Source organism: Rhinopithecus roxellana, chromosome 19 (assembly GCF_007565055.1).
Source record: "Rhinopithecus roxellana isolate Shanxi Qingling chromosome 19, ASM756505v1, whole genome shotgun sequence".
NCBI classification, from domain to species: domain Eukaryota; kingdom Metazoa; phylum Chordata; class Mammalia; order Primates; family Cercopithecidae; genus Rhinopithecus; species Rhinopithecus roxellana.
The window spans coordinates 21,209,387-21,234,548 of NC_044567.1; the positions used below are offsets into that span (position 1 = coordinate 21,209,387).

At 44.9% G+C, this 25,162-nt stretch overlaps 2 protein-coding genes across 3 annotated transcripts in view; one reads left to right on the plus strand and one right to left on the minus strand.

Annotated features, from left to right (window-relative positions):
- Window positions 1-25,162, plus strand: part of ACACA (acetyl-CoA carboxylase alpha) — a 342,596-nt gene that overhangs the window by 24,380 nt on the left and 293,054 nt on the right. The window contains exon 2 of the mRNA XM_030923246.1: window positions 23,990-24,107. The gene's annotated coding sequence lies outside the window, so the exon portion shown is untranslated. The remainder of the gene's footprint in view (window positions 1-23,989; window positions 24,108-25,162) is intronic.
- Window positions 1,043-16,962, minus strand: C19H17orf78 (chromosome 19 C17orf78 homolog). Of its 2 annotated transcripts, XM_010376868.2 has the most exons (7): window positions 16,905-16,962; window positions 15,112-15,198; window positions 13,689-13,934; window positions 6,884-7,006; window positions 3,911-4,035; window positions 3,340-3,462; window positions 1,043-1,120 (listed from the first exon to the last, which is right to left on the minus strand). In XM_010376868.2, exons 1-7 carry the CDS (start codon window positions 16,960-16,962, stop codon window positions 1,043-1,045), a joined length of 840 nt encoding a protein of 279 aa, XP_010375170.2. The 2 variants fall into 2 exon arrangements, with proteins under 2 accessions (XP_010375170.2, XP_030779111.1); XM_030923251.1 differs by lacking the exons at window positions 1,043-1,120; window positions 3,911-4,035; window positions 6,884-7,006 and having other exon boundaries at window positions 3,374-3,462.

The following is a 25,162-nucleotide window of genomic DNA, read 5'->3' on the forward strand; positions in this document are numbered from 1 at the left end:
TTGATAATCACTTTTTGGACAGCACTTGAAGCGAAAGAAAGAAGGATACAGTTTTATGGGGTTTTTTTGGTTTTTTTTTTCTGTTTTTTTTTTTTTTTCCCCCCGGAGAACTAAGAAAACAGAATTACTTAGAAACAGACCCATTTCACCAAAATGAAATGGAACGGTTTCAGATTCTTAGGAAAAGAAGCAGGGTCTCACCCTATCTTATCCCTCCTGACATTTCCTTTTTCGCCTGAACATTGATTCAAGAGCAGGTGGTTTCACTTTCTCAGCGAACTCTTATTTAAGCAGGTTAGATTTGACTCATAGTTATGCTTCTGTGAGAACCAGCATTATCATAATTATTTTGCTCTGGAATCCTTGTCCAAAAGGTATGCAGCTTTCTGTTAAAGTATGATATCACATCAGGATATCATACCTTAGGAATTCTGGATCGTCAGAAAACTTCACTTGGATACTAATGGTCTGTAGTCCCTGAACCCCTTGGGGATAACTTATGAGGAAGACTTTTGGAATGCATAGGGTCAAGTTCCCTTCAGCAGTGTGTGGATAGGTACATGTAGTACCAGGAGCTAAATTACAAAACCTTATGAATGTCAATCAGGGAGATGAGGAGTCCCACTGTAAGCTAGTTGAGGGCCAGTGAGCGTGAAGTCAGCTGTGAAGATAACAGAGGAGTTGGAAGCTATGTCCCACTAACAGCTGCCTTGTTCCTTGGAGGCTGTGTTTGAGTCTTCTGCCAAAGAGAGCAATAAGGTCCATTCACAGTGCTTGAAGGGAACACTTTGTTCTCATCTGAGGGGATGGAAAGATATCAATTTTAATGGATGTGTGAAGTGAATTACAGAAGGTTGTGGCTCAGACAGAGGCATGAGGGTAACTCTGCTAAGCCCACACTCTCCCTTCATTAACCAGGAATTGGTGTTTGATTGTAATGTCCCTGCTGAAGATACGAGTGTGAAATTGGCAAGAATGTGCCCATATTAATAGGGAGAAGACTGTGTAGTATCATTCAATGTTTGAGATACAGCAGAACTTTTTAGAAGTATGTCTGGTGGATAACAGTGATCCCTGCGGCTTTCTTTGGGTCTGATGAATTGGCAGCATCTCGTCCAACCTAGAGATTGAAAGGAAATATGAAAGTTAAAAAAGGATGCAAGTGTATAGTTCTTCATGTACGAAGAAAAGGGCTGGCTAAGTACAAAACCCCATGTAATTCCAAGTGCACTTCATTTTGCCTCTTCGTTAATCAATAATTACACTGAGAAAGTATGATCAAGGTGCACATAGGTATGAGAACCTATAATTGCTTGGAACCTATAACCCACTAGCAAAGTAATTAAAAGATCTGGATCATAGTTCTGTTCTACCAGCTGTGTAACCTTGGGAAGTCACAAAACCTCTTAAAGCCTCAACTTAAGTATGAGTGAAATGTAAATACTTGCCCTGGCTACTTTCCAGGATTTATGTAAGGCTCAAATGAGATAATGCATATAAAATTGCTATCTTAGTACTATTTTTTTTTTTTTTTTTGAGTCGGAGTCTCACTCTGTCACCCAAGCTGCAGTGCAGTGGTGTGATCTCGGCTCACCGCAGCCCCTGCCTCCCGGGTTCAAGTGATTATCCTGCCTCAGCCTCCTGAGTAGCTGGGATTACTGGCATGTGCCACCATGCCCGGCTAATTTTTTGTATTTTTAGTTGAGACGGAGTTTCACCATGTTGGTCAGGCTGGTCTCGAACTCCTGACCTCATTATCTGCCCACCTTGGCCTCCCAAAGTGCTGGGATTACAGGTGTGAGCTACCGCGCCTGGCCCTATTTTTATGCCTTATCATTTAGTAGCTTATTATGTTCATAGAAGTTCAATCATAGTTGCAGCTACATGGTTATCTCTAATTCTAATTCTGGACTAGACTTTGTAATTTACTTCAGGCCTATTTCTTCCAATGTTCAGGAGAAATGATAACGTTCTTTTTTTTTTTTTTTTAAGACAGGGTCTCACTCTCTTTCCCAGGCTAGAGTGCAGTGGCTCGATCATAGCTCACTGCAGACTTCAGCTCCTGAGCCCAAGTGATTCCCTCCCACCTTAGCCTCCCAAGAAGCTAGGGCTACAGGCACGTGCTACCAGCTGGCTTTTTTTTTCTTTCTTTTTTTTTTTCCTTTTTTTGAGATTGAGTCTTGCTCTGTCACCCAGGCTGGAGTACAGTGGCACAATCTCGGCTCACCACAACCTCCGTCTCCTGGGTTCAAGCAATTCTCCTGCCTCAGCCTCCCGAGTAGCTGGGACTACAGGTGCGTGCCACCATGCCCAGCTAATTTTTGTATTTTTAGTAGAGATGGGGTTTCACCATGTTGGCTAGGATGGTCTCGATCTCTTGACCTCGTGATCCACCTGCCTTGGCCTCCCAAAGTCCTGGAATTCCAGGCGTGAGCCACCGTGCCCGGCCCAGCTGGCTATATATATACACACACACACACACACACGTATATATATACATGTTTTTTGTTGTTATATATACATGTATATATCTCTGTGTATATATATACATGTGTATATATATGTGTGTGTATATATATATATATTTTTTTACAGAGACAGTGTCTCACTATGTTGCCTAGGCTGGTCTCCTGAACTCTAGCAAGTTTCCTGCCTCTGCCTCCCAAAGCACTGGGATTGCAGGCATGATGAATCAGGCCTGGCCTTAAAAATCTTAGAAGATTCTTGGCTCCAATCTAAATCATCTGATTCAGTTTATATGGGGCCCAGAGGTATGTGTATTCAATAAGCACCCTATTGTATTATGGCTGGACTGATGTTAGGAAAACAGTAGTATAAAATCCTACCTATTTCCTGACATAAGAAGGATTGCCCACATTTGCTTCATAACTGAAGCAGCTCCCTGTTCCTAGCACATTAAAAATATATATTTTTCACAGTCCTCTTAGGGAGGAATCTCCTATCACTTATATATTAACCCCATTTTCTTTTCTTTTTCTCTTTTTTTTTTTTTTTTTTTGAGATAGAGTCTTACTCTGTTGCCCAGGCTGGAGTGTAGTGGCACAATCTCGGCTCACTGCAAGCTCCGCCTCCCGGGTTGAAGTGATTCTCCTGCCTCAGCCTCCCGAGTAGCTGGGAGTACCGGCATGTGCCACCACACCTGGCTAATTTTTGTATTTTTAGTAGAGACGTTTCATCATGTTGGTCAGGCTGGTCTCAATCACCTCAGGTGATCCACCCGCTTCGGCCTCTCAAAGTGCTGGGATTACAGGCGTGAGCCACCGCGCCCAGCCTCTACCCCACCTTCTTTAAGCAAATGACATAAACCACACAGAGAACACTTTCCTTCTGAGGCTGAGAGTCAAGCTTGAATTCAGCTGTCCCAGGTGGCTGGCCTCCCTTCCTTTGCCATCTCCACAACCGCTGGCATTGGCACAGCTCCCTGGCTCCTAGGCATTGACACTGAAGGGAGAAAATGACTGGTATTAATATCAAGTGGCTGCTAAGCATTTGGTTTTCTTCCAAACCTCATGTTGGGCAACTTAAAGGAAGTCATCTCTTCTAAATAAAATATTCAGTCCTATGGACCTATCCTTCCTAGAAAATGTCTAAGTACAGCAGAGGAAAGGAACTTGCATTTGGCGAGCACCTATATGCCAGGTGCCTTTCACACAGGATCTCAATCTTTATAACTAGCATGAGAGGCAAATATCATGAGACTTATTTTACACATGAGACCCTGAGGTTAGAAAAGTCAAGCAACTTTCCCAAAACCCCTCAGGTAGTGAGTGTGAGTGGCAGATCTACTCAAATTCCAAAGTCTGCTTTTCTCCTTATGCCAAGCTGCCTCTGGAACAGAAGAAAGTCTTTATAGGTCAAGTCAAAGGATTCAATACAACAGCAAACTTACAGGGCACGGGACTTCAAAAATTACAAATACTATAATGGCAACTCCACTGAGCAACAGGGTGACAGCAATCAGAATTTTGACCACAATACTCCATTTCTGTCTCTTCTCTAGGTTCTCATCTGTGTCTAAAGGAGAGAGGGGAGTGGAAGAGGGAGAAAGGAAAATTTGAGAGAGGGAAGAGATTGACCCTTTGACCTGAAGTTATTCTGGCTCACAAAACTATTAGAGGCCCAGCCAGACCCAGAGGCAGAGGCAGAATTTCCAATTGAAACTCAGGGTTGGAGGGAGTGGGGGTGAGCTGAATATCATGGGCTCTGCTCTAACTTCTTTTGCACCCTCTTCCCAATGAGTCACCTTCCCTGGAATTGGGGATTTTCCATAATCACATAGGGCTGATTCTTACATTGCTTGCAGGAAGAAAAATCTTGGATACACCTGGAGTTCTAAACTTCTTTCATTGTCAGCTTTATCAGGGTTCCTACCATTTTGCTCTGACACATTTAATGGGATTAGAAAATCCCCTTTCCTGTGTTTCTCCTGGCTTTCATGGGGTATAAGAGGAAGAAATGTGAAAATTAGCACTGCTTCTGGGTCAGAAGCTCAATCTGGCGGCAAATGGCTAATATGCATCTTTTTCTCATTCTGTCGCTCAGACTGGCGTGCAGTGGCACAATCTCGGCTCACATCAGTCTCAATCTCCCAGGCTCAAACCATCCTCCCACCTTAGCCTCCCGAGTAGCTCAGACCACAGGTGAACGCCACCATGCCCGGCTAATTTTTTAAAAATTTTTGTACGGACAGTCTCATTATATTTCCCACTGAGCTTGAACTCCTAGCTTGAAGTGATCCTACAGCCTTGGCCTTCCAAAGTGTTGGAATTACAGGTGTGAGCCACCTCACCTGGTCCTAATATGCATCTTGTTATTACTAATATCACATTTTTCCCCTAGTAGAAACTAGGATGTAACCTAAATTGGAATCTTAATAGAATTTTAGTCCTGGCCAATTTAAGGACGACTCTTGCTAAAAAACAGTGAAGAAAGCTGTGTGCAGTGGCTCACACCTGTAATCCCAGCACTTTGGGAGGCTGAGGCGGGCGGATCATAAAGTCAGGAGTTCGAGACCAGCCTGGCCAACATAGTGAAACCCTGTCTTGCTAAAAATACAAAAATTAGCTGGGCATGGTGGTGCATGCCTGTAGTCTCAGCTACTCAGGAGGCTGAGGCAGGAGAATCGCTTGAACCCAGGAGGCGGAGGTTGTGGTGAGCCGAGATCACACCACTGCACTCCAGCCTGGGTGACTGACTGAGACTCCATATCGAAACAAATATATGCTCTTGGGGACGGGCATGGTGGGTAATGCCTGTAATCCCAGCAGTTTGGGAGGCTGAGGCGGTAGGATCGCTTGAGCCCAGGAGTCTGAGACCAGCTTGGACAATGTGGCGAGACCCTGTCTCTACAAAAATTTAAAAATTAGCTGAACATGGTGGCACACACCTGTAGTCACAGCTACTCAGGAGGCGGAGGTGGGGGGATCACTTGACCCTCAGAGGTCGAGGCTGCAGTGAGCCATGTCTGCACCACTGCACTTCAGTCTGGGCAACACAAGACCCTGTCTCAAAAAAAAGAAAAGAAAGAAAAGCACTTGGTTGGTGTCATGACTCTTATAATTGCTTAGTGTCGGCGGGGCGTGGTGGCTCAAGCTTGTAATCCCAGCACTTTGGGAGGCCGAGACGGGCGGATCACGAGGTCAGGAGATCGAGACCATCCTGGCGAACGCGGTGAAACCCCGTCTCTCCTAAAAAATACAAAAAAGACTAGCCGGGTGAGGTGGCGGGTGCCTGTAGTCCCAGCTACTGGGGAGGCTGAGGCAGGAGAATGGCCCGGGAGGCGGAGCTTGCAGTGAGCTGAGATCCGGCCACTGCACTCCAGCCTGGGCGACAGAGCGAGACTCCGTCTCAAAAAAAAAAAAGGCCGGGCGCGGTGGCTCAAGCCTGTAATCCCAGCACTTTGGGAGGCCGAGACGGGCGGATCACGAGGTCAGGAGATCGAGACCATCCTGGCTAACACGGTGAAACCCCGTCTCTACTAAAAAATACAAAAATCTAGCCGGGCGAGGTGGCGGGCGCCTGTAGTCCCAGCTACTCCGGAAGCTGAGGCAGGAGAATGGCATAAACCCGGGAGGCGGAGCTTGCAGTGAGCTGAGATCCGGCCACTGCACTCCAGCCTGGGCGACAGAGCAAGACTCTGTCTCAACAAAAACAAAACAAAACAAAACAAAAAAAAATTGCTTAGTGTTTAAATATTGTCCATCTATACATACAGCAGCTAGAATTACCTACTACAGAAATACTGTTTTTTCTGTCCCTAATTCTGGCTACAGGGTGAGCTCATTTGCGTGGAGACAAACGATCATTGATGGTGTCAAATTACAAACATTTCTGGGACCTTCTTAATAGAGAAGCTAATTTTGTTGTTGTTGTTGTTGTTGTTGTTGTTGTTTTGAGACAAAGTCTCACTCTGTCGCCCAGGCTAGAGTGCAGTGGGACAATCTCGGCTCACTGCAACCTCCGCCTCCCAGGTCCAAGCAGTTGTCCTGCCTCAGCCTTCCCTGTAGCTGGGATTACAGGCCTGTGCCACCGCGTCTGGCTAATGTTTGTATTTTTAGTAGAGACGGGGTTTCACCATATTGGTCAGGCTGGTCTTGAACTCCTGACCTCAGGTGATCCACCCACCTCGGCCTCCCAAAGTGCTGGGATTACAGACATGAGCCACAGCACCTGGCCTAGAGAAGCTAATTTTTTTTAAAATAAAAAAAAGAATGATTTTTCAACATACAGTCAGTAACTTCTCAACCTTAAGAAAAATATCAGTAGATCCAGACTAACATTGGGGCTAAAAATGTTTCTTTTTCTGTTCTTATTTTACTCCTACTTATTCTGTAGTTTGTCATTTCAAAGCTAGAAAAATTACCAGTACTTGTAGTTTTCTCTTCTTTATTCCCAGGAGTTATAGAAGGGGTAGTGGTGGAAAAAGTCTCTGATGAAGCCCCCATCACTGCATAGACTTTACATTGTGAGATCCCTGGTAAAAAAGCTATAAAACAAAGTAGAAAAGATGAAACTTTAGGGGAAAACTTCATCCTGCCTTTGATTTTATCTGATAAAACCCTACCCAGCTGATAGTAAACTTCCAATTGTGGTCCCATTAACCTGTCTTTCCATAGGTTTAGGGTGTGAGCACAAAATGATGCCAAGAGTAAATGAGGGTTTAGCAATACTAATAAGAGATATGGATTAAATGCCCATGGGACTTTTGACTAACATAGGATCAGAGTGAAGGAGTGATACCAATGATATCATTGTCTATCATTACTTAGGCCACAATAATAATAAAGATGAAGGCCGTTAAAAACTGCTGACGGTTTCCTTCTTTAAAAAGAGATGGCTCTAAAGTCCAAGGAAGAACCTGAAATGTCACAGTTAGCCTTAATGACTGCTGCAAGTGTGTCTAGTAGAATCTAGATCAACTACTCTGAGAGGGGACTGGGGAAAGCAGGAGGAGCTAGAAGAAGGAAAAGCCACCCAGCTTCATGCACTCCTTGATTTCATTCATTCAGCATTTTTTTTTTTTTCTTTTTGAGACAGGGTCCCCCTCTGTCACCCAGGCTGGAGTGCAGTGGTGAGATCTCAGCTCACTGCAACCTCTCCCTCCCAAGTTAAAGTGATTCTCGTGCCTCAGCCTCCCAAGTAGCTGAGACTACAGGTGCACACCGTCACACCTGGCTAAGTTTTGTATTTTTTGGTAGAGATGGGGTTTCACCATGTTGGCCAGGCTGGTCTTAAACTCCTGACCTCAAGTGATCCACCCACCTCGGCCTCCCAAAGTGCTGGGATTACAGGCGTGAGCCACTGTGCCTGGCCTGGCCTTGCTTTCAAAGGATCTCTGGGCTACTGTGTTGGGAATGGGTTAGCAGTGGGCAAGGGTAGAAGCAAGGTAACCTGTTAGGAGGCCATTGCAAAAGTCCAGATGAGAGATGATGTGATTCACACCAGCAGTGGAAGTGATGGGAGGTGGATAGAGTCTAGCTGGAGTCTGGAAATAACCTCACTCGTCTCCAGAATTGACCTAATCCAATTCAGACAGTGTGGTTTCTGTTCTATTTTTAGTGGTCTCGTCTCATTGCTTATTAAATTAAGGCCTATAAATTCTACTTGACTTTTCTAAATTACTCTTCCGTGTCTTAAGTCCATGAGAAAATGATAGTTCTTTACCTTAGAGGCCAGTGGCTATAGTACCAGGCATTGTGTATGAAATTATAGGGGAAGAAGTAATGCTGATTCCAGTTTAATCAGGAAGACAGTGTTGGCAGACATTGTCAGAGACAGACATAAAGTCAAGAGGTTCAAAAGGAAAAACAAGAACATTTTCAGCATAGTGCTAGTCAGTTCTTTGAAGTGATAACTTATGTGTTTATGAGTCAGATTAGATAAAAATAAACAAATCTCACTTTGGACAAGTCACCACAAGTTCTCCGTGATTTGTTTTTTTAAATCTGTAAGATGGCAATAGTAAAATAATACTTGGTCTACCTATTTCACAGGGGTGTTGTGAAGATCAGACAGAAATAAAAATGAGAAAGCATGTGTATAAACACTTTGCAAACTGAATGATATTATGATTGAAAGAGGAGGAAAAAGATGACCTAATGAGTCTTCTTTCTCCACCAGAAGGAAATTTTGAAATATTGATAATAGCGGCCTTTTCCTTTTCCAGATTTCATAAATAATAACAAATAGTCTCCATTTACCTTTTTCTACATTCCATGTTGACCTACATCTTCTGATGACCATTTGTATTGCAGAACATTCTCACCCTTACAGTTTCAAATTTCTATGTTACCTGAGGACATTTTCATGAACTGTCTTCTGACCAATTCCAGGACATCCTTCTGTGCAGACCGTCTGGGACAACAGGCACACACCACCACACCCGGCTAATTTTTGTATTTTTAGTAGAGACGGTGTTTCACTATGTTGGCCAGGCTGGTCTCGAGCTCCTGACCTCGTGTCCCCGCCTCGGGTTCCCAACGTGCTGGAATTACAGGCATGAGACACCACGCCCGGCTCTAATTTTTATTTCTACCCTGTTTGAGGTTTATCACATCCTGGTACTGAGTGGAGATTTACATTCAGAATAGGAAGTTTCAAACTTGTAGAAGGGATTATGTTTCAAAAGTTCATTCATAAATTGGTTGTTTTGGGCCAAGTGAGGTGGCTCACGCCTATAATCCCAGCACTTTGGGAGCTGAGGTGGGCAGATCACTTGAGGACAGGAGCTTGAGACCAGCCTGGCCAACATGGCAAAACCCCATCTCTACTAAAAATATAAAAAATTCGCTGGGCGTAGTGGTGCAGGCCTGTAATCCCAGCTGCTTGAGAGGCTGAGGCGTGAGAATTGCTTGAACCTGGGAGGCGGAGGTTGTGGTGAGCCGAGATCACACCACTGTACTCTAGCCTGGGGGACAAAGCGAGACTCTGTCTCAAATAAATAAATAGGTTGTTTGGGATTCATCATTATGGTTTCATAAAAATGTATCAGGAGTGATGATTAGGTCCCCAAACTAATCTACAAATATTCATTTGATCTTTTTGCATAGTTCAAATAGTACAGAGTATTAGCTTAAATTCTGGATGTGGGAACCAACTACTATGTTATGAAGGAAGGGGAAGAGTTTCTTTGTCTCTGGGAGGCTAGCCAAATGCAAATTTTTGAATTAGGTCAGGTTGATCTTTGGCATCTCTCCTCTCCCTTAACCTCTCAGTTTTCCTTGTCCCAATTTCTAAGAGCTACTGTCCTTAGTTGCCTCAAGTCTCACAATGCCTAGCACTATATTCACTCCACCCAGAGTGCTCCAAACTCCCAAATGACTTAAGTCCACTATTCCTCATCACAGCTGCCATGGACAGCAAGTTGTCACATGTTAAGAAGGAAACAATTTGATTTAATTAATTTGCATTAATGTTGAAAGTTCAAAACCCTGCCAGAGTCTTTTGAGCTTGTTTATTTTTTGAGAGGGTGTCTCGCTCTGTCGCCCAGGCTGGAATGCAGTGGCTCAATCTCGGTTCACTGCAACCTCTGCCTCCTGGGTTCAAGTCATTTTTCTGTCTCAGCCTCCCGAGTAGCTGGGATTACAGGTGCGTGCCTCCATGCCCGGCTAATTTTTTAATTTTGTTTTGTTTTGTTTTTTGAGACAGAGTCTTGCTCTGTTGCCAGGCTGGACTGCAGTGTTGTGATCTCAGCTCACTGCAACCTCCACCTCCTGGGTTCAAGCTATTCTGTCTCAGCCTCCTGAGTAGCTGGGACTACAGGTACATGCCACCACGCCCAGCTAATTTTTGTATTTTTAGTAGAGATGGTGTTTTACCATGTTGGCCAGGATGGTCTTGATCTCTTGACCTCGTGATCCGCCTGCCTCGTGAACCGCACCTGATGCTTTTGAGTTTTTAAGAGTTTTCTGGCTGGACGCGGTGGCTCACGCCTGTAATCCCAGCACTTTGGGAGGCCTAGGCAGGTGGGTCACCTGAGATCAGGAGTTCGAGACCAGCCTGGCCAACGTGATGAAACACCGTCTCTACTAAAAATACAAAAAAAAAGAAATTAGCTGGGCGAGGTAGTGGGCACCTGTAATCCCAGCTACTTGGGAGGCTGAGGCAGCAGAATCGCTTGAACGTGGGAGGCAGAGGTTGCAGTGAGTTGAGATCGTGTCATTGCACTCCAGCCTGGGCAACAAGAGCAAAACTCCATCTCAAAAAAAAAAAGAGGGGGCAGGGGGTTTCTTCACATGATTTTTCACTGTGGAATTTTAGAAAATATCATAAAGTGAGTGAAACATTCAGGTCATGTTAGCATATATAATTTACTGTACCTAAGTCACATCCTGAGAGCCTATCCACTTATTTCCCAGTTTTAGTCTAGTGTTTAAACTTTTTGCCATTATTCTGCTTGTGGATCCCCAATTTCTCTAAAAATGTCAAGTTTTATTTTATTTTTCCAGTAATGTAGCAATAGCATCTAGGGGATTACCAGTTTATAAAGAGGAACTGGCTACACTAAAAAAAACAAAACAAAACAAAACAAAAAAAACTATATGACAAAAATAATGAGTGAGAAAAGGAAAGGAGGGCTGAAGCAGAGAAACTTCAGGCTGAGGTTAAGAACCACTGCCCAGCAGCTGTGGGGGAATAGGCATTCTCACCCCAGTGTGGGTATGCACAATGGAACCAACCTCTAGGGAGGGTAATTTAGCAATAACTATCAACCTTTGATGCAGCAGTCCTGCTTCTTGGAATTTATTGTACTGATAAATTACAGGTATACAAGAAGAATATATATAGATCCTGAGTAATAGTGAAAGAGGGGATGGCCGGGCGCGGTGGCTCAAGCCTGTAATCCCAGCACTTTGGGAGGCCGAGACGGGCGGATCATGAGGTCAGGAGATCGAGACCATCCTGGCTAATACGGTGAAACCCCGTCTCTACTAAAAAAAACAAAAAACTAGCCGGGCGACGAGGCGGGCGCCTGTAGTCCCAGCTACTCGGGAGGCTGAGACAGGAGAATGGCATGAACCCGGGAGGCGGAGCTTGCAGTGAGCTGAGAGCCGGCCACTGCACTCCAGCCTGGGCGGCAGAGCAAGACTCCGTCTCAAAAAAAAAAAAAAAAAAAAGAAAGAGGGGAAAATAATTTATTAAAAGAAAAAAGAGGCCGGGCGCGGTGGCTCAAGCCTGTAATCCCAGCACTTTGGGAGGCCGAGACGGGCGGATCAGGAGGTCAGGAGATCGAGACCATCCTGGCTAATACGGTGAAACCCCGTCTCTACTAAAAATACAAAAACTAGCCGGGCGAAGTGGCGGGCGCCTGTAGTCCCAGCTACTCGGGAGGCTGAGGCAGGAGAATGGCGTAAACTCGGGAGGCAGAGCTTGCAGTGAGCTGAGATCTGGCCACTGAACTCCAGTCCGGGCGACAGAGCGAGACTCCGCCTCAAAAAAAAAAAAAAAAAAAAAAAAAAAAAGAAAAAAGAATATATACGGTCATTGTTTGCAGCATTGTTTGTATTTGCAAAAGATTGGAAACAACCAAAATATATATCAATAGGGAGCTAGTAGAATATAGAAGAGACATGGCTGGGCACAGTGGCTTATACCTGTAATCCCAGCACTTTGGGAGGCCGAGGCAGGTAGATCATGAGGTCAAGAGATCAAGACCATCCTGACTAACAGGGTGAAACCCCATCTCTACCAAAAATACAAAAAATTGACTGGGTGTGGTGGCAGATGCCTGTAGTCCCAGCTACTCAGGAGGCTGAGGCAGGAGAATGGCGTGAACCCAGGAGGCAGAGCTTGCAGTGAGCCGAGATTGCACCACTGCACTCCAGCCTGGGCAACAGAGGAAGACTCCGTCTCAAAAAAATAAATAAATAAAAGAATATAGAAGAGACATACTATGGAATAATGTACAACTGTTAAAAAGAATGAGGCAAATATTTTAAAAAAGTATGGGGTAAATATATACATATTGAAATGGAACGACCTATAAGATATATTATTAAATGGAAAAGCAAGGAACTTGGCTGGGCGCAGTGGCTAATGCTTGTAATCCTAGCACTTTGGGAGGCTGAGATGCGTGAATCACTTGAAGTCATGAGTTCAACACTAGCCTGGCCAACATGGTGAAACCCTGCCTTTACTAAAAATACAAAAATTAACCGGGTATGGTCGTGGGCATCTGTAATCCCAGCTAATTGGAAAGCTGAGACAGGAGAATCACGTGAACCTGGGAGGAAGAGGTTGCAGTGAGATGAAATCGTGCCTCTGCACTCCAGCCTGGGTGACAGAGTGAGGCTCCATCTCCAAAGAAAACAACAACAACAACAAAAAACAAAACAACAACAACAAAACAATAACAACGAGCAAAAGCAAGGGGCAGAACAATGTATAAGGTATGTTACCATTTATGTTTTTAAAATATGCACATTCATACATTCTCAGAGTATCTCTGGAAGGAAATATAATAAGTAGATAGTAGTGGTTCCATCAGGGATAGAGAACTGGAGAATTGAGAGACAGGAGTAGGAGAGAGACTTACTTTTCACTATAAATCTATGCTATTTGAATATTTTACTGTGTGCATTCAAAATGAAAAAAAACAAAAAAAAAAACAAAAACAAAAAAACTGGCCAGGCACAGTGGCTCACGCTCGTAATCCCAGAATTTGGGAGGCCAAGGCGGGCAGATCACTTGAGGTCAGGAAATCAAGACCAGCTTGGCCAACATGGTGAAATCCCGTCTGTACTAAAAATACAAAAATTAGCCAGCCATGGTAGCAGACACCTGTAATCCTAGCTACTTAGGAGGCTGAGGCAGGAGAATCACTTGAATCTGGGAGGCAGAGGTTGCAGTGAGCCGAGATTGCACCACTGCACTCCAGCCTGGGCGACACAGCGAGACTCCATCTCAAAAAAAAAAAGGAAGAAAAAAAGAAGTTTTAAAAAACCGTCAAAAGAAGACCCATCAGAAATGGAGATCACATGAAAATCACAGCGTATCAGGGCTAGAAGGGATCTTAGAGATTATAAAACTGACTCTCAGAGAGTACATAGATTTGCCCAAGGCGAGGATAATTCATTTCCTTGTAGCTTTTCCTGCTACTGAACTCCAGCTTCCTTCAAGGATGTCAACTAAAAGTTAGTGCCTGCCCCCTTCCTCTTTTCCAATCTCACCTTTGCCTATTAGTAGAGATCCAGTCTGAAACTTGGATGTGGGAATTAGGTGACAGCTTGAGGAGGCAGAGCTGTTTCTGTGGGGAGCAGCAATGATTCTCAGGTTCTTCAGAATATGCTTGACCTTTGGCCTACTCTCCAAATATACAAGGTTGACTTTTACTTTGCTGCCAGAGCCAAGGCACTGCAAGGTAGCTATAGTCTGATTTTGAATGAATGTTGTCCTTTTGGTTTCTATGTGAGTTTCTGGAAGGAGAAGAATCAGACAGAAAAATGGAGTTGGTTTTGTTTTTTTGTTTGGTTGTTTTTTTTTGAGACAGGGCCTTGCTCTGTCACCCAAGCTGGAGTGCAGTGGTGCAATCGTGGCTCAATCTAGCCTCAAACTCCCTCAATCTCCAAGCAGTCCTCCCACCTCAGCCTCCTGAGTAGCTGAGACTGTGGGACTACAGGTGTATGCCACTATGCTCGGCTAATTTTTTAATTTTTTAAAAGACAGGGTTTTGCTGTGTTGCCCAGGCTGGTCTCAAACTCCTGGGCTCAAGCAATCCTCCCACCTTGGCCTCCCAAAGTGCTGGGATTACAGACGTGAGCCACCACACCCGACCTTGGAGCTTTTGCTCTTGTTGCCCAGGCTGGAGTGCAATGGCACAACCTTGGAGTTTTGCTCTTGTTGCCCAGAGTTTTGTTCTTGTTGCTCAGGCTGGAGTGCAATGGCGTGATCTCAGCTGACTGCAACCTCTGCCTCCCTCGGTCAAGTGATTCTCCTGCCTCAGCCTCCCAGGTAGCTGGGGTTATAGGCGTGCACCACTACACCCAGCTAATTTTGGTATCTTTAGTAGAGATGGGGTTTCAATGTGTTGGGCAGGTTGGTCTCAAACTCCTGACCTCAAGTGATCCACCTGCCTTAGCCTCCCAAAGTGTTGGGATTACAGGCATGAGCCACCATGCCTGGCCGAAGCTGGTTTTTAATCTGAATAGTGCCAAGCTGACCCACTTCCATTCATGACTCCTGTTAAATTCCACTCCTATATTTTCTCCTCCTTTTAGTTAACTTCTTCTTTAGTATGTGTTCATAGTACTAATATATAAATCCTGCCTTTCTTCCTGCCATGGTTCCCATGAAGGTTGGTGACAGCAGTAAATTCAGCACAGAGAAATGCTCATAGATTTTCTTTAATGCAGAGAGGAGTAGGTGCTGCCTCCTTCTCTTTTTTCGTCTGCATCTGTTTAAGTAATATAGGCATGCCTTAGGTAATGACAGTTAATTTAAAGATTGGTTTCCAGAAAGCCTCCTGGGAGGATACATATCCTTAAAATAGGATATTTGAGATATGGGCTAGGAAGCAGGAAGATGAGACATCTTTTAAAGGTAAAAATTTTTTGAAATGGCAATATCATTTTCCAGAAAAGACCCATTCCCTACCTTGCATTTGCAATTCTCCGATGCTTCTCACGTCCTTTGAGAACAGCCCAGGCAGCTGTTCCACTCGGCAACTGCTATCTCTGAGGTCTAGGGGTGAGCAGAGCGGGAGGAGGGGAACGGGGGGAGAGTTGGGGAAAATCAGAATTTACTGGTACTTTCTTTTTAGAATTCTGGGCAATGGAGGAGAAGATATGAAAGAATGCAGGTCCTGCTCGTAAAACTTGCAACTTGGGAGATCAAACACTCTCTAAAAAGACTTTGCTTTTATTTATTTATTTATTTATTTATTGAGACGGAGTCTCGGTCTGTCGCCCAGGATGGAGTGCAGTGACGTGATCCCCGCTCATTGCAACCTCCATCTCCTGGGTTCAAGGGATTCTTCTGCCTCGGCCTCCCAAGTAGCTGGGATTATGGGCATGTGCCACCATGCCCAGCTGATTTTTGTATTTTTAGTAGAGATGGGGTTTCGCCATTTTGGCTATGCTGGTCTCAAACTCCTGACCTCAGGTGATCTGCCTGCCTTGGCCTCCCAAAGTGCTAGGATTACAGGCGTGAGCCACCACACCCGGCCCTCAAAAAAGAACACACAGCCAAATACATACAAAATAGTATTTGACCTAGTATAAAGAATACTGAGTACCAATCTGTTACCCTTAGGACAAAGAAAGGTGAAATAGAGTTAAGAAAACTTACTAAGTTAATGAAAGACTAACCAACCCATTTCCTTAAACACTGCTTATTTTCTCTTCTCCCTCCTATTCTATCTGCTTTCTTGTATTAAATAAAGCTTTTGGATATTTATATTGTCTGACCTTGGTATCTCTATAGGTTTCCACAGAACCATAGGTCTTATTTATGCTTTTTGGCACATAATTCAAAGGGTTGTGACATTTTTATAATTTGTCAAATTTGTTACTGCTGCACCTTGTGCCATTTGGTCTTAATTCTGATTAGCTAATTTTATTTTTTTATTTTAATTTTTTATTTTTTTGAGACAGAGTCTCATTTTGTTACCTAGGCTGGAGTGCAGTGGTACGATCTCAGCTCACTGCAACCTTACCTCCCAGGTTTAAGTGATTCTTGTGCCTCAGCCACCCGAGTAGCTGAGATTACAGGTGCATGCCACCATGCCTGGCTAATTTTTGCACTTTTAGTAGAGAGGGGATTTCGCCATGTTGGCCAGGCTGGTCTTGAACTCCTGGCCTCAAGTGATCCGCCAATCTCAGCCTCCCAAAGTGCTGGGATTACAGGCATGAGCCACCGTGCCCAGCCTTGATTAGCTAATTTTAGAGATGAAATGTTTACGAAACTTTGAAAAGTCATGTTTTAAATAAGCAGTTACCAAAGGGCAGCAAATGATGCCATTCCGCCTAACACCATGCTTTCCCTCAGCTCTTCCCACCCAAGAATATCACCATCTAGTTATTTACATGTACCAACTTAAAAAAGGCAACATCTTATGAACAGTTATGATTTTGGGAATCTTAGGTGATAATAATACTGAAACTCTAAAGAAAGCCATCCAACAGTGAAAGAACTTTTAATGTTAATTATATGAACAAGACATAAGAATGGATCACATTCTCTTAAGACCTCTCATCATGAAACAGACAGCTATCTCTCTGGAATGAATAAGTTGCAGTCCTTAGAGGCGAGTGGATAACACAGGATTACCTCTGGATAGTATTGCTTGCTGGATATCAGCTACATCTCTATCTGGTGGAAGAGACCCCTAAACTCTTTCTAGGCCTCTCTCTGTATTTTCCAGGAGATTAGGCTAGATAATTACTTACCTTTCTTGTTGGCATCATAGGATGCAATGATTAGACTAAAGACCAAGATGGTGTCCATGTTAGCTTGAGCACATGCTCATTGCAGACAGACCACTGCTCATCTGTCACAGCCCTTGATAGCTATGCCTCTAGTTGCTTTCACTGCACGCAGCTGGAACCAAGTTTGACCCTGAGAGACTCTGATTCCACCCTGATTATTTTGCCCCAGTTCCTGAAGACCCAGGAATAGAGCTAATTGGAGAAAGGGCTAATTCTGCTTATTAATAATTCACTCAGAGTTCTGACTTCGCTGCCAGTGCTGACATAGAGAACTGGATTACCTAGAGGTTTCTCGAGCAGGAAGGCCATAAACGCCCATTGATATGCTTTACAAGTACTTGCAGATAGACACATAGACATTTACATGCATGCTCACTGATACAGGCACAGAGATTTATATACTTTCATGAAAATATGTGGAGATTTCTAGTAAGGAATATAATTTCTAGAACAGAGCAGGAAACTAGGACTAGGAGTCAGTACAACTGAGTTCTAGTACAGGCCCTGTTATTAACGATCACCTTGAGAAAATTACTTGACTTCTTGGGATATAAATGTTCTCCTCTAGAAATTCGAGCGTCCTGAACCATATGATCTCTTTTTTTTTTTTTTTTTTTTTTTTTTTTTTGAGACAGAGTCTCGCTCAGTCGCCCAGGCTGGAGTGCAGTGGCACGATCTTGGCTCACTGCAAGCTCTGTCTCCCAGGTTCACACCATTCTCCTGCCTCAGCCTCCCGACTAGCTGGGACTATAGGCACCTACCACCATGCCTGGCTAATTTTTTTGTATTTTTAGTAGAGGCAGGATTTCACCATGTTAGACAGGATGATCTTAATCTCCTGACCTCCTGATCCACCTGCCTCAGCCTCCCAAAGTGCTGGGATTACAGGCATGAGACACTACGCCTGGCCGTGTTTTTTTTTTTAAGTGGAGTCTCGTTCTGTTGCCCAGGCTGGAGTGTAATGGCACGATCTTGGCTCACTGCAACCTTCGTATCCTGGGTTCGAGTGATTCTCCTGCCTCAGTCTCCTGAATAGCTGGGATTACACGTGTGTGCCACCATACGGGCTAATTTTTATATTTTTAGTAGAGACAGGTTTCACCATGTTGATCAGACTGGTCTCGAACTCCTGACCTCAAGTGATCTGCCCCCATTGGCCTCCCAAAGTGCTGGGATTACAGCCGTGAGCCACCCCGGCCGGCCCTGAACGATATGATCTCTGGAATCCATCCACAGTTATATACATAAACTCACATTAGCACAGACATACCTATTGAGTTTTGCACATCTTCACATTCCTGAATAGTGAAGTTAGTATTGGTGGACAACATTCCGATGACCATTGGGCTGAGACGTTGTGAGGAAGAGCTAAATACAGTAGGTGAGTGGTACTGTCTTTGGCTTGGGAAAATTTTCCTAAACAGATAACTGTTGTTGAAGATTTTTCCAAATTTGTATTATTTAGTATCTACAGTAATAATCTGTAGACTTTGTGATGGGATAGATAGATGGAGCATAAAAAAGAATGAAGGGCCGGGTGCGGTGGCTCATGCCTGTAATCCCAGAGCTTTGGGAGGCTGAGGCGGGTGGATCACCTGAGGTTGGGAGTTCGAGATCAGCCTGACCAACATGGAGAAACCCCATCTCTACTAAAAATACAAAAGTTAGCTGGGCATGGTGGCGCATGTTTGTGATCCCCAGCTACTTGGGAGACTGAGGTAGGAGGATCGCTTGAACCTGGGAGGTGGAGGTTGTGATGAGCTGAGATTGCACCATTGCACTCCAGCCTGGGCAACAAGAGTGAAAATCCATCTCAAAAAAAAAAAAAAAGAGAGAGAATGAAGATCTACTCTGTCTTTATCAAACTCTAGAGCTTCTTTGGTCTTGTTTTGTTTTGGAGACGGGGTTATTTTTTGTAGAGACAGGGTCTCACTGTGTTGCCCAGACTGGTCTCAAACTCCTGAGCTCCAGCAATCTGCCCACCTTGGCCTCCCAAAGTGCTGGGATTACAGGTGTGAGCCACTGCACCCGGCCTAGATAACTTTTTCAAAAAGTTTTGCTGTGAGAAAGAAAGCAGAGAAATGAGACCACTGACTAGAGGGAACATAAATGCCTCACGTCTTTATTGGTCTGAGCAAGTCTTTATTCATCCTCCCTACCCTCTTGCTCCCAACTGCCTGCTTCTCTTAGCAGAGGAGGTGGTTAGGGCAGAGGGGCTTCTTTGCCTTCCTTGGGTTTTGTGATTTTTGCTTACTATTTCCTTAACATGATGACATGATTCTCTGCTCCTGTGAGGTATTATCACCTTCCCTTCTGTTGCTCTGTTTGAAACTCTGTACGTTACTTCCTAGATGCCACGGTACAATGCTGCCACCTTGGAGCAGGAGTAGGAACTGATCTGAGGGCTTGCTCTTCTCATTCAGTGTCACAAGGTGGCAAAAGAGATCACTTTTCCCAAAAGAGACCTTGTGCTTGGCCAAAGATGAAGTCTAAGAGTTTTCTTTGATCACCTCTCAGACCCTACCTTTTTCTTTTGTAATTTAAAGACTGTGAAGTCAGCCTGGGCCAGGTGTGGTAGTTCACACCTGTAATCCCAGCATGTTGGGCGGCCAAGGCGGTTGGATCACTTGAGGTCAGGAGTTTGAGACCAGCTTGACTAACATGGTGAAACCTTGTTTCTACTAAAAATACAAAATTAGCCGGGCGCAGTGGCTCAAGCCTGTAATCCCAGCACTTTGGGAGGCCGAGACGGGCGGATCACGAGGTCAGGAGATCGAGACCATCCTGGCTAACACGGTGAAACCCCGTCTCTACTAAAAACTCTAAAAAAAACTAGCCGGGCGAGGTGGCGGGTGCCTGTAGTCCCAGCTACTCGGGAGGCTGAGGCGGGAGAACGGCGTAAACTCGGGAGGCGGAGCTTGCAGTGAGCTGAGATCCGGGGCCACTGCACTCTGTACTCCAGCCCGGGCGACAAAGCGAGACTCCGTCTCAAAAAAAAAAAAAAAAAAAACAAAAAACAAAATTAGCCAGGAGTGGTATCGCACGTCTCTAATCCCAGCTACTTGGGAGGCTGAGGCAGGAGAATCGTTTGAATTCGGGAAGCAGAGGTTGTGCTGAGCCGACAGCATGCCACTGCACTCCATCCTGAGTGACAGAGCAAGACTCCACCTAAAAAAAAAAAAAAAAAAAAAAGGTCAGCATGTATATTGGAGTAGACCATACTGTTGGGGACAGAGAGGTGGAAGATTATGGGCACTGTGGCTCACGCCCATAATCCCAGCACTTTGGGAGGCTGAGTCGGGTGGATCACGAGGTCAGGAGTTCAAGACCAGCCAACATGGTGAAACCCCATCTCTACTAAAAATACAAAAATTGTCCGGCATGGTGGTACATGCCTATAGTCCCAGCTACTTGGGAAGCTGAGGCAGGAGAATCTCTTGAACCCGGGAGTCGGAGGTTGCAGTGAGCCGAGATCGTGTCATTGCACTCCAGCCTGGGTGACAGCGCGAGACTCCATCCCCCACCTCCGCCCAAAAAAATCCAAGAGTAGACAAGTAGATCCATGTTTCTATTATTCCTAATAGACTATTTCTCTACTGCTAGATATTTTGACTGACTTTCTAAGCATTTGGAATATCAGTGGAGCAGAGTGTATCTCTTCTGATCTCCTTTTCCCACAAAACAAAACAAAACAAACAAACAAAAAACATCAGATTTGCCAGGAAAAAAGTTATGAGTTTTATGACATGTGTAGTTTATTTTGTTTTTATTTTTGTTTTTTGAGACGGAGCCGCACTCTGTCGCCCAGGCTGGAGTGCAGTGGTGCAACCTTGGCTCACTGCAAGCTCCGCTTCCCAGGTTCATGCCATTCTCCTGCCTCAGCCTCCCGAGTAGCTGGGACTGTAGGCACGTGCCACCACGCTTGGCTAATTTTTTGTATTTTTAGTAGAGACAGGGTTTCACCATGTTAGCCAGGATGGTCTCCATCTGACCTCGTGATCCGCCCGCCTCAGCCTCCCAAAGTGCTGGGATTACAGGCGTGAGCCACCGTGCCCGGCCGACATAAGCAGTTTAGAGATATGATGTTGGAGGAGAATAGGAACTAGGACCAAATGGATGAATCAGGATGGGTCTGTAGAAGGAGCACTTGACAGGAAGCCAGGAGGCCTACCCTAGGCTCTTTAATGGACTAAATCAATTTGAACAAGTCACTTGTCTTCTCTTGGCCTCTATTTTGATTTCTGTAATGAGGTGGTTGGACAAAATGGCCTCCAAGGCCTCTTCTAGCTTTAAAATTATTGTGCCTGCACACTATGCTACTTTTTTTTTTTTTTTTTTTGAGATGGAGTCTCGCTCTGTCATCCAGGCTGGAGTGCTTCGGCTCACTACAAGCTCCGCCTCCTGGGTTAACGCCATTCTCCTGCCTCAGCCTCCCGAGTAGCTGGGACTACAGGCACCCACCACCACGCCTGGCCAATTTTTTGTATTTTTAGTAGAGATGGGGTTTCACTGTGTTAGCCAGGATGGTCTTGATCTCCTGACCTCGTGATCTGCCCGCCTTGGCCTCCCAAAGTGCTGGGGTTACAGGCATGAGCCACCACGCCTGGCCTATGCTACTCTTTTTAAACGCTGCATGCCATTTTGTTCATTTGTTTTGGTTTGTTTTTAAATTAAAAAAAAATTTAATAATGGAGGCAGGGTCTCACTATGTTGCCAAAGCTGGTCTTGAACTCCTGGGCTCAAGCAGTCCTCCCACCCCAGCCTCTCAAAGTGCTGGGATTATAGGGATGAGCCACCAGCGTGACCATTTTAATTCTTTCTTTCTTTCTTTCTTTCTTTTTTTTTTGAGACAGAGTCTTGCTCTGTTGCCCAGGCTGGAGTATGGTGGTGTGATTTCGGCTCACTGCAACCACTGCCTCCCAGGTCCAAACCATTCTCTTGCCTCAGCCTCCCGAGTAGCTGATTACAAGCACCCGCCACCACGCCTGGCTAACTTTTGTATTTTCAGTAGAGACGGGGTTTCACCATGTTGGCCAGGCTGGTCTCAAACTCCTGACCTCAAGTGATCCGCCCGCCTCAGCCTCCCAAAGTGCTGGGATTACAGGTGTGAGCTACCCAGCCCAGCTGCGGCGGTTTTTAAATTGTGGAATATACCATATATACAGGAGAGTATATAGAACATAAGTATATTTTCAATAATAATAATACTGAAAAGGTGAACATATGTTACTATCACCCAAATTAAGAAATTGAACATTGCCAGCATCATGGATGCTCTTTACATGTCTGTGCCTCTGATCCTCTGGTCTCGTTCCTCCTCCCAATCTTTATTTTTCCATGTTTTGTAAAATCATTGAACTATTGGCTGGGTGTGGTGACTCATGCCTGTAATGCCAGCACTCTGGGAGGCTGAGTCAGGCGAATCACCTGAGGTCAGGAGTTCAAGACCAGCCTGACCAACATGGAGAAACTCTGTTTCTACTGAAAATACAAAATTAGCCTGGTGTGGTAGCAGATGCCTGTAATCCCAGCTACTCGGGAGGCTGAGGCAGGAGAATCACTTGAATGCGGGAGGTGGAGGTTGAGGTGAGCCAAGATCTCAACATTGCACTCCAGCCTGGGCAATAAGAGCGAAACTCCGTCTCAAAAACAAACAAACAAACAAACTGAACTATCTATATATGTATCACTAAAAATATTTTGTTTACTTTTGAATATTATATAAATGGAATCAAACTCTATGTTTTTTGTTTTGTTTTTTTTTTTTGAGATAGAGTCTTGCTGTGTTGCCCAAGCTGGAGTGCAGTGGCACAGTCTCGGCTCACTGCAACCTCCACCTCCTGGGTTCAAGCAATTCTCCTGCCTCAGCCTCCAAAGTAGTTGAGACTACAGGCACACACCACCATGTCCAGCTAATTTTTTGGGGGGGAATTTTTAGTAGAGACAGGGTTTCACCGTGTTGCCCAGGCTGGTCTTTAGCTACTGAGCTCAGGCAATCCGCCTGCCTCGGCCTCCCAAAATGCTAGGATTACAGACGTGAGCCACCACACCTGGCCAATGTTTGTATTTTTAATAGGGACAGGGTTTCAGCATGTTGACCAGGCTGGTCTTGAACTTCTGACCTCAAGCGATCCGCCCGCCTCAGCCTCCTAAAGTGCTGGGATTACAGGCGTGAGCCACCGCGTCTGGCCTGGAAATTTATTTTATGTGTTTTCCCAGTCACTACTCACCATCAGAAGTAAATATTATCCGCCGGACACTGTGGCTTACACCTCTAATCCCAGAACTTTGGGAAGCTGAGGTGGGTGGATCACTTGAGGTCAGGAGTTTAAGAACAGCCTGGCCAACATGGTGAAACCCTGTTTCCACTAAATATACACAAATTAGATGGGCATGGTGGCTCATGCCTGTAGTCCCAGCTACTCAGGAGTCGAGATTGGGTCACTGCACTCCAGCCTTGGCGACAGAGCGAGACTCTGTCTCAAAAAAAAAAAAAAAAGGGGGGGGGTGCTGGGCATGTTGGCTCATGCCTGTAATCCCAGCACTTTGAGAGGCCAAGGCAGACAGATCACCTGAGGTCGGGAGTTGGAGACTAGCCTGGCCAACATGGTGAAACCTCGTCTCTACTAAAAATACAAAAATTAACTGGGTGTGGTGGTGTGCACCTGTAATCCCAGCTACTTGGGAGGCTGAGGCAGGACAATTGCTTGAACCTGGGAGGCGGAAGTTGTAGTGAGCCGAGATCATGCCACTGCCCTCTAGCCTACAGTTACAGAGCAAGACTCCATCCCAAAACACAAAAACAAAAACAAAAACAAAACGTATTATCCAGATTCTTGCCATCACAAATGAGTTTTGCCTTTTTTTTGTTTGTTTTTTCTAGAAATGGGGTCTCTCTCTCTCTCTCTCTGTGTGTTGCCCAGGCCGGATTTGAACTCCTAGGCTCAAGTGATCCTCCCACCTCAGCTTCCTGAATAGCTGAGACTACAGGGGCATGCACCTGGCTTGTTTTGCCCATTTTTTGTTTGTTTGTTTTATTTTGACAGGGTCTTGCTATGTCACCCAGGCTGGAGTGGAATTGTGTGATCAAGACTCACTGAAGCCTCCAACTCCTGGGCTCAAGCAATTCTCCCACCTCAGCCTCCCAAGTAGCTGGGACTACAGGCATGTATCACCATGCCCAGCTAAATTGTTTATAATTTTTGTGAGACAGGGTCTCCCTATGTTGCCCAAGCTGGTCGTGAACTCCTGGCCTCAAGTGATCCTCCTGCTTTAGCCTCTCAAAGTGCTAGAATTATAGGCATGAGCCCATGGGTACCTGGCCTGTTTTGCCTGTTTTTGTAGCAGGAAACATACATTTTTTGCTCAACATTATGTTGGTAAAGTTCATCCATATTACTTCACGTAGCAATCATCTGTTCATTCTCATTGCTTTATAATATTTCATTGTATGCATGTATCACAATTTATTTATTCATTCTACTGTTGAGAGACATTTGTGTTGTTTCCAGTTTGTAGCCATAATGAAGTGTTTCTGGGGCAGTTTTGAAAGTTTCTCCAGGGTATAAATCCAGAAGTTCTGGTTATAGGGTATGCAGAGTATGTACAACTTTACCAATTAATGCCAAACTGTTTTCTAAGGGATTGTCCTCATTACACTACTACTTGTAATATATGTAAGTTCCTACTGTTACACATCCTTGCCAAAGGGGCCAAATAATCTTTCCTGCATGATGCAATAATAAGCCTGGGCAGGGCCAGGCATACTTACACGTGCCTTTGGTTGGTTCTCAGAAGCTCAGGCCACAATCATTTGCTCCCTCCAAGTAAGGGTAAGGATTCATAATATCCCAAGGTCCCTGATCACATGCTCCATTAACCTGGAAATAATGGGGTGGATGGGTTGGTGAACAGAATTTTTATTTTATTATTATTATTATTTTAGATGGAGTCTTGCTCTTGTCACCCAGGCTAGAGTGCAATGGTGCAATTCTGGCTCACTGCAACCACCACCACCTGGGATCAAGTGATTCTCCTGCCTCAACTTCCCGAGTAGGTGGGATTACAGGTTCCCACCACCACGCCCAGCTAATTTTTGTATTTTTTGTAGAGATAGGGTTTCACCTTGTTGACCAGTCTGGTCTCGAACTCCTGACCTCAGATGATTCACCCACCTCGGCCTCCCAAAGTGCTGGGATTACAGGTGTGAACCACCGTGC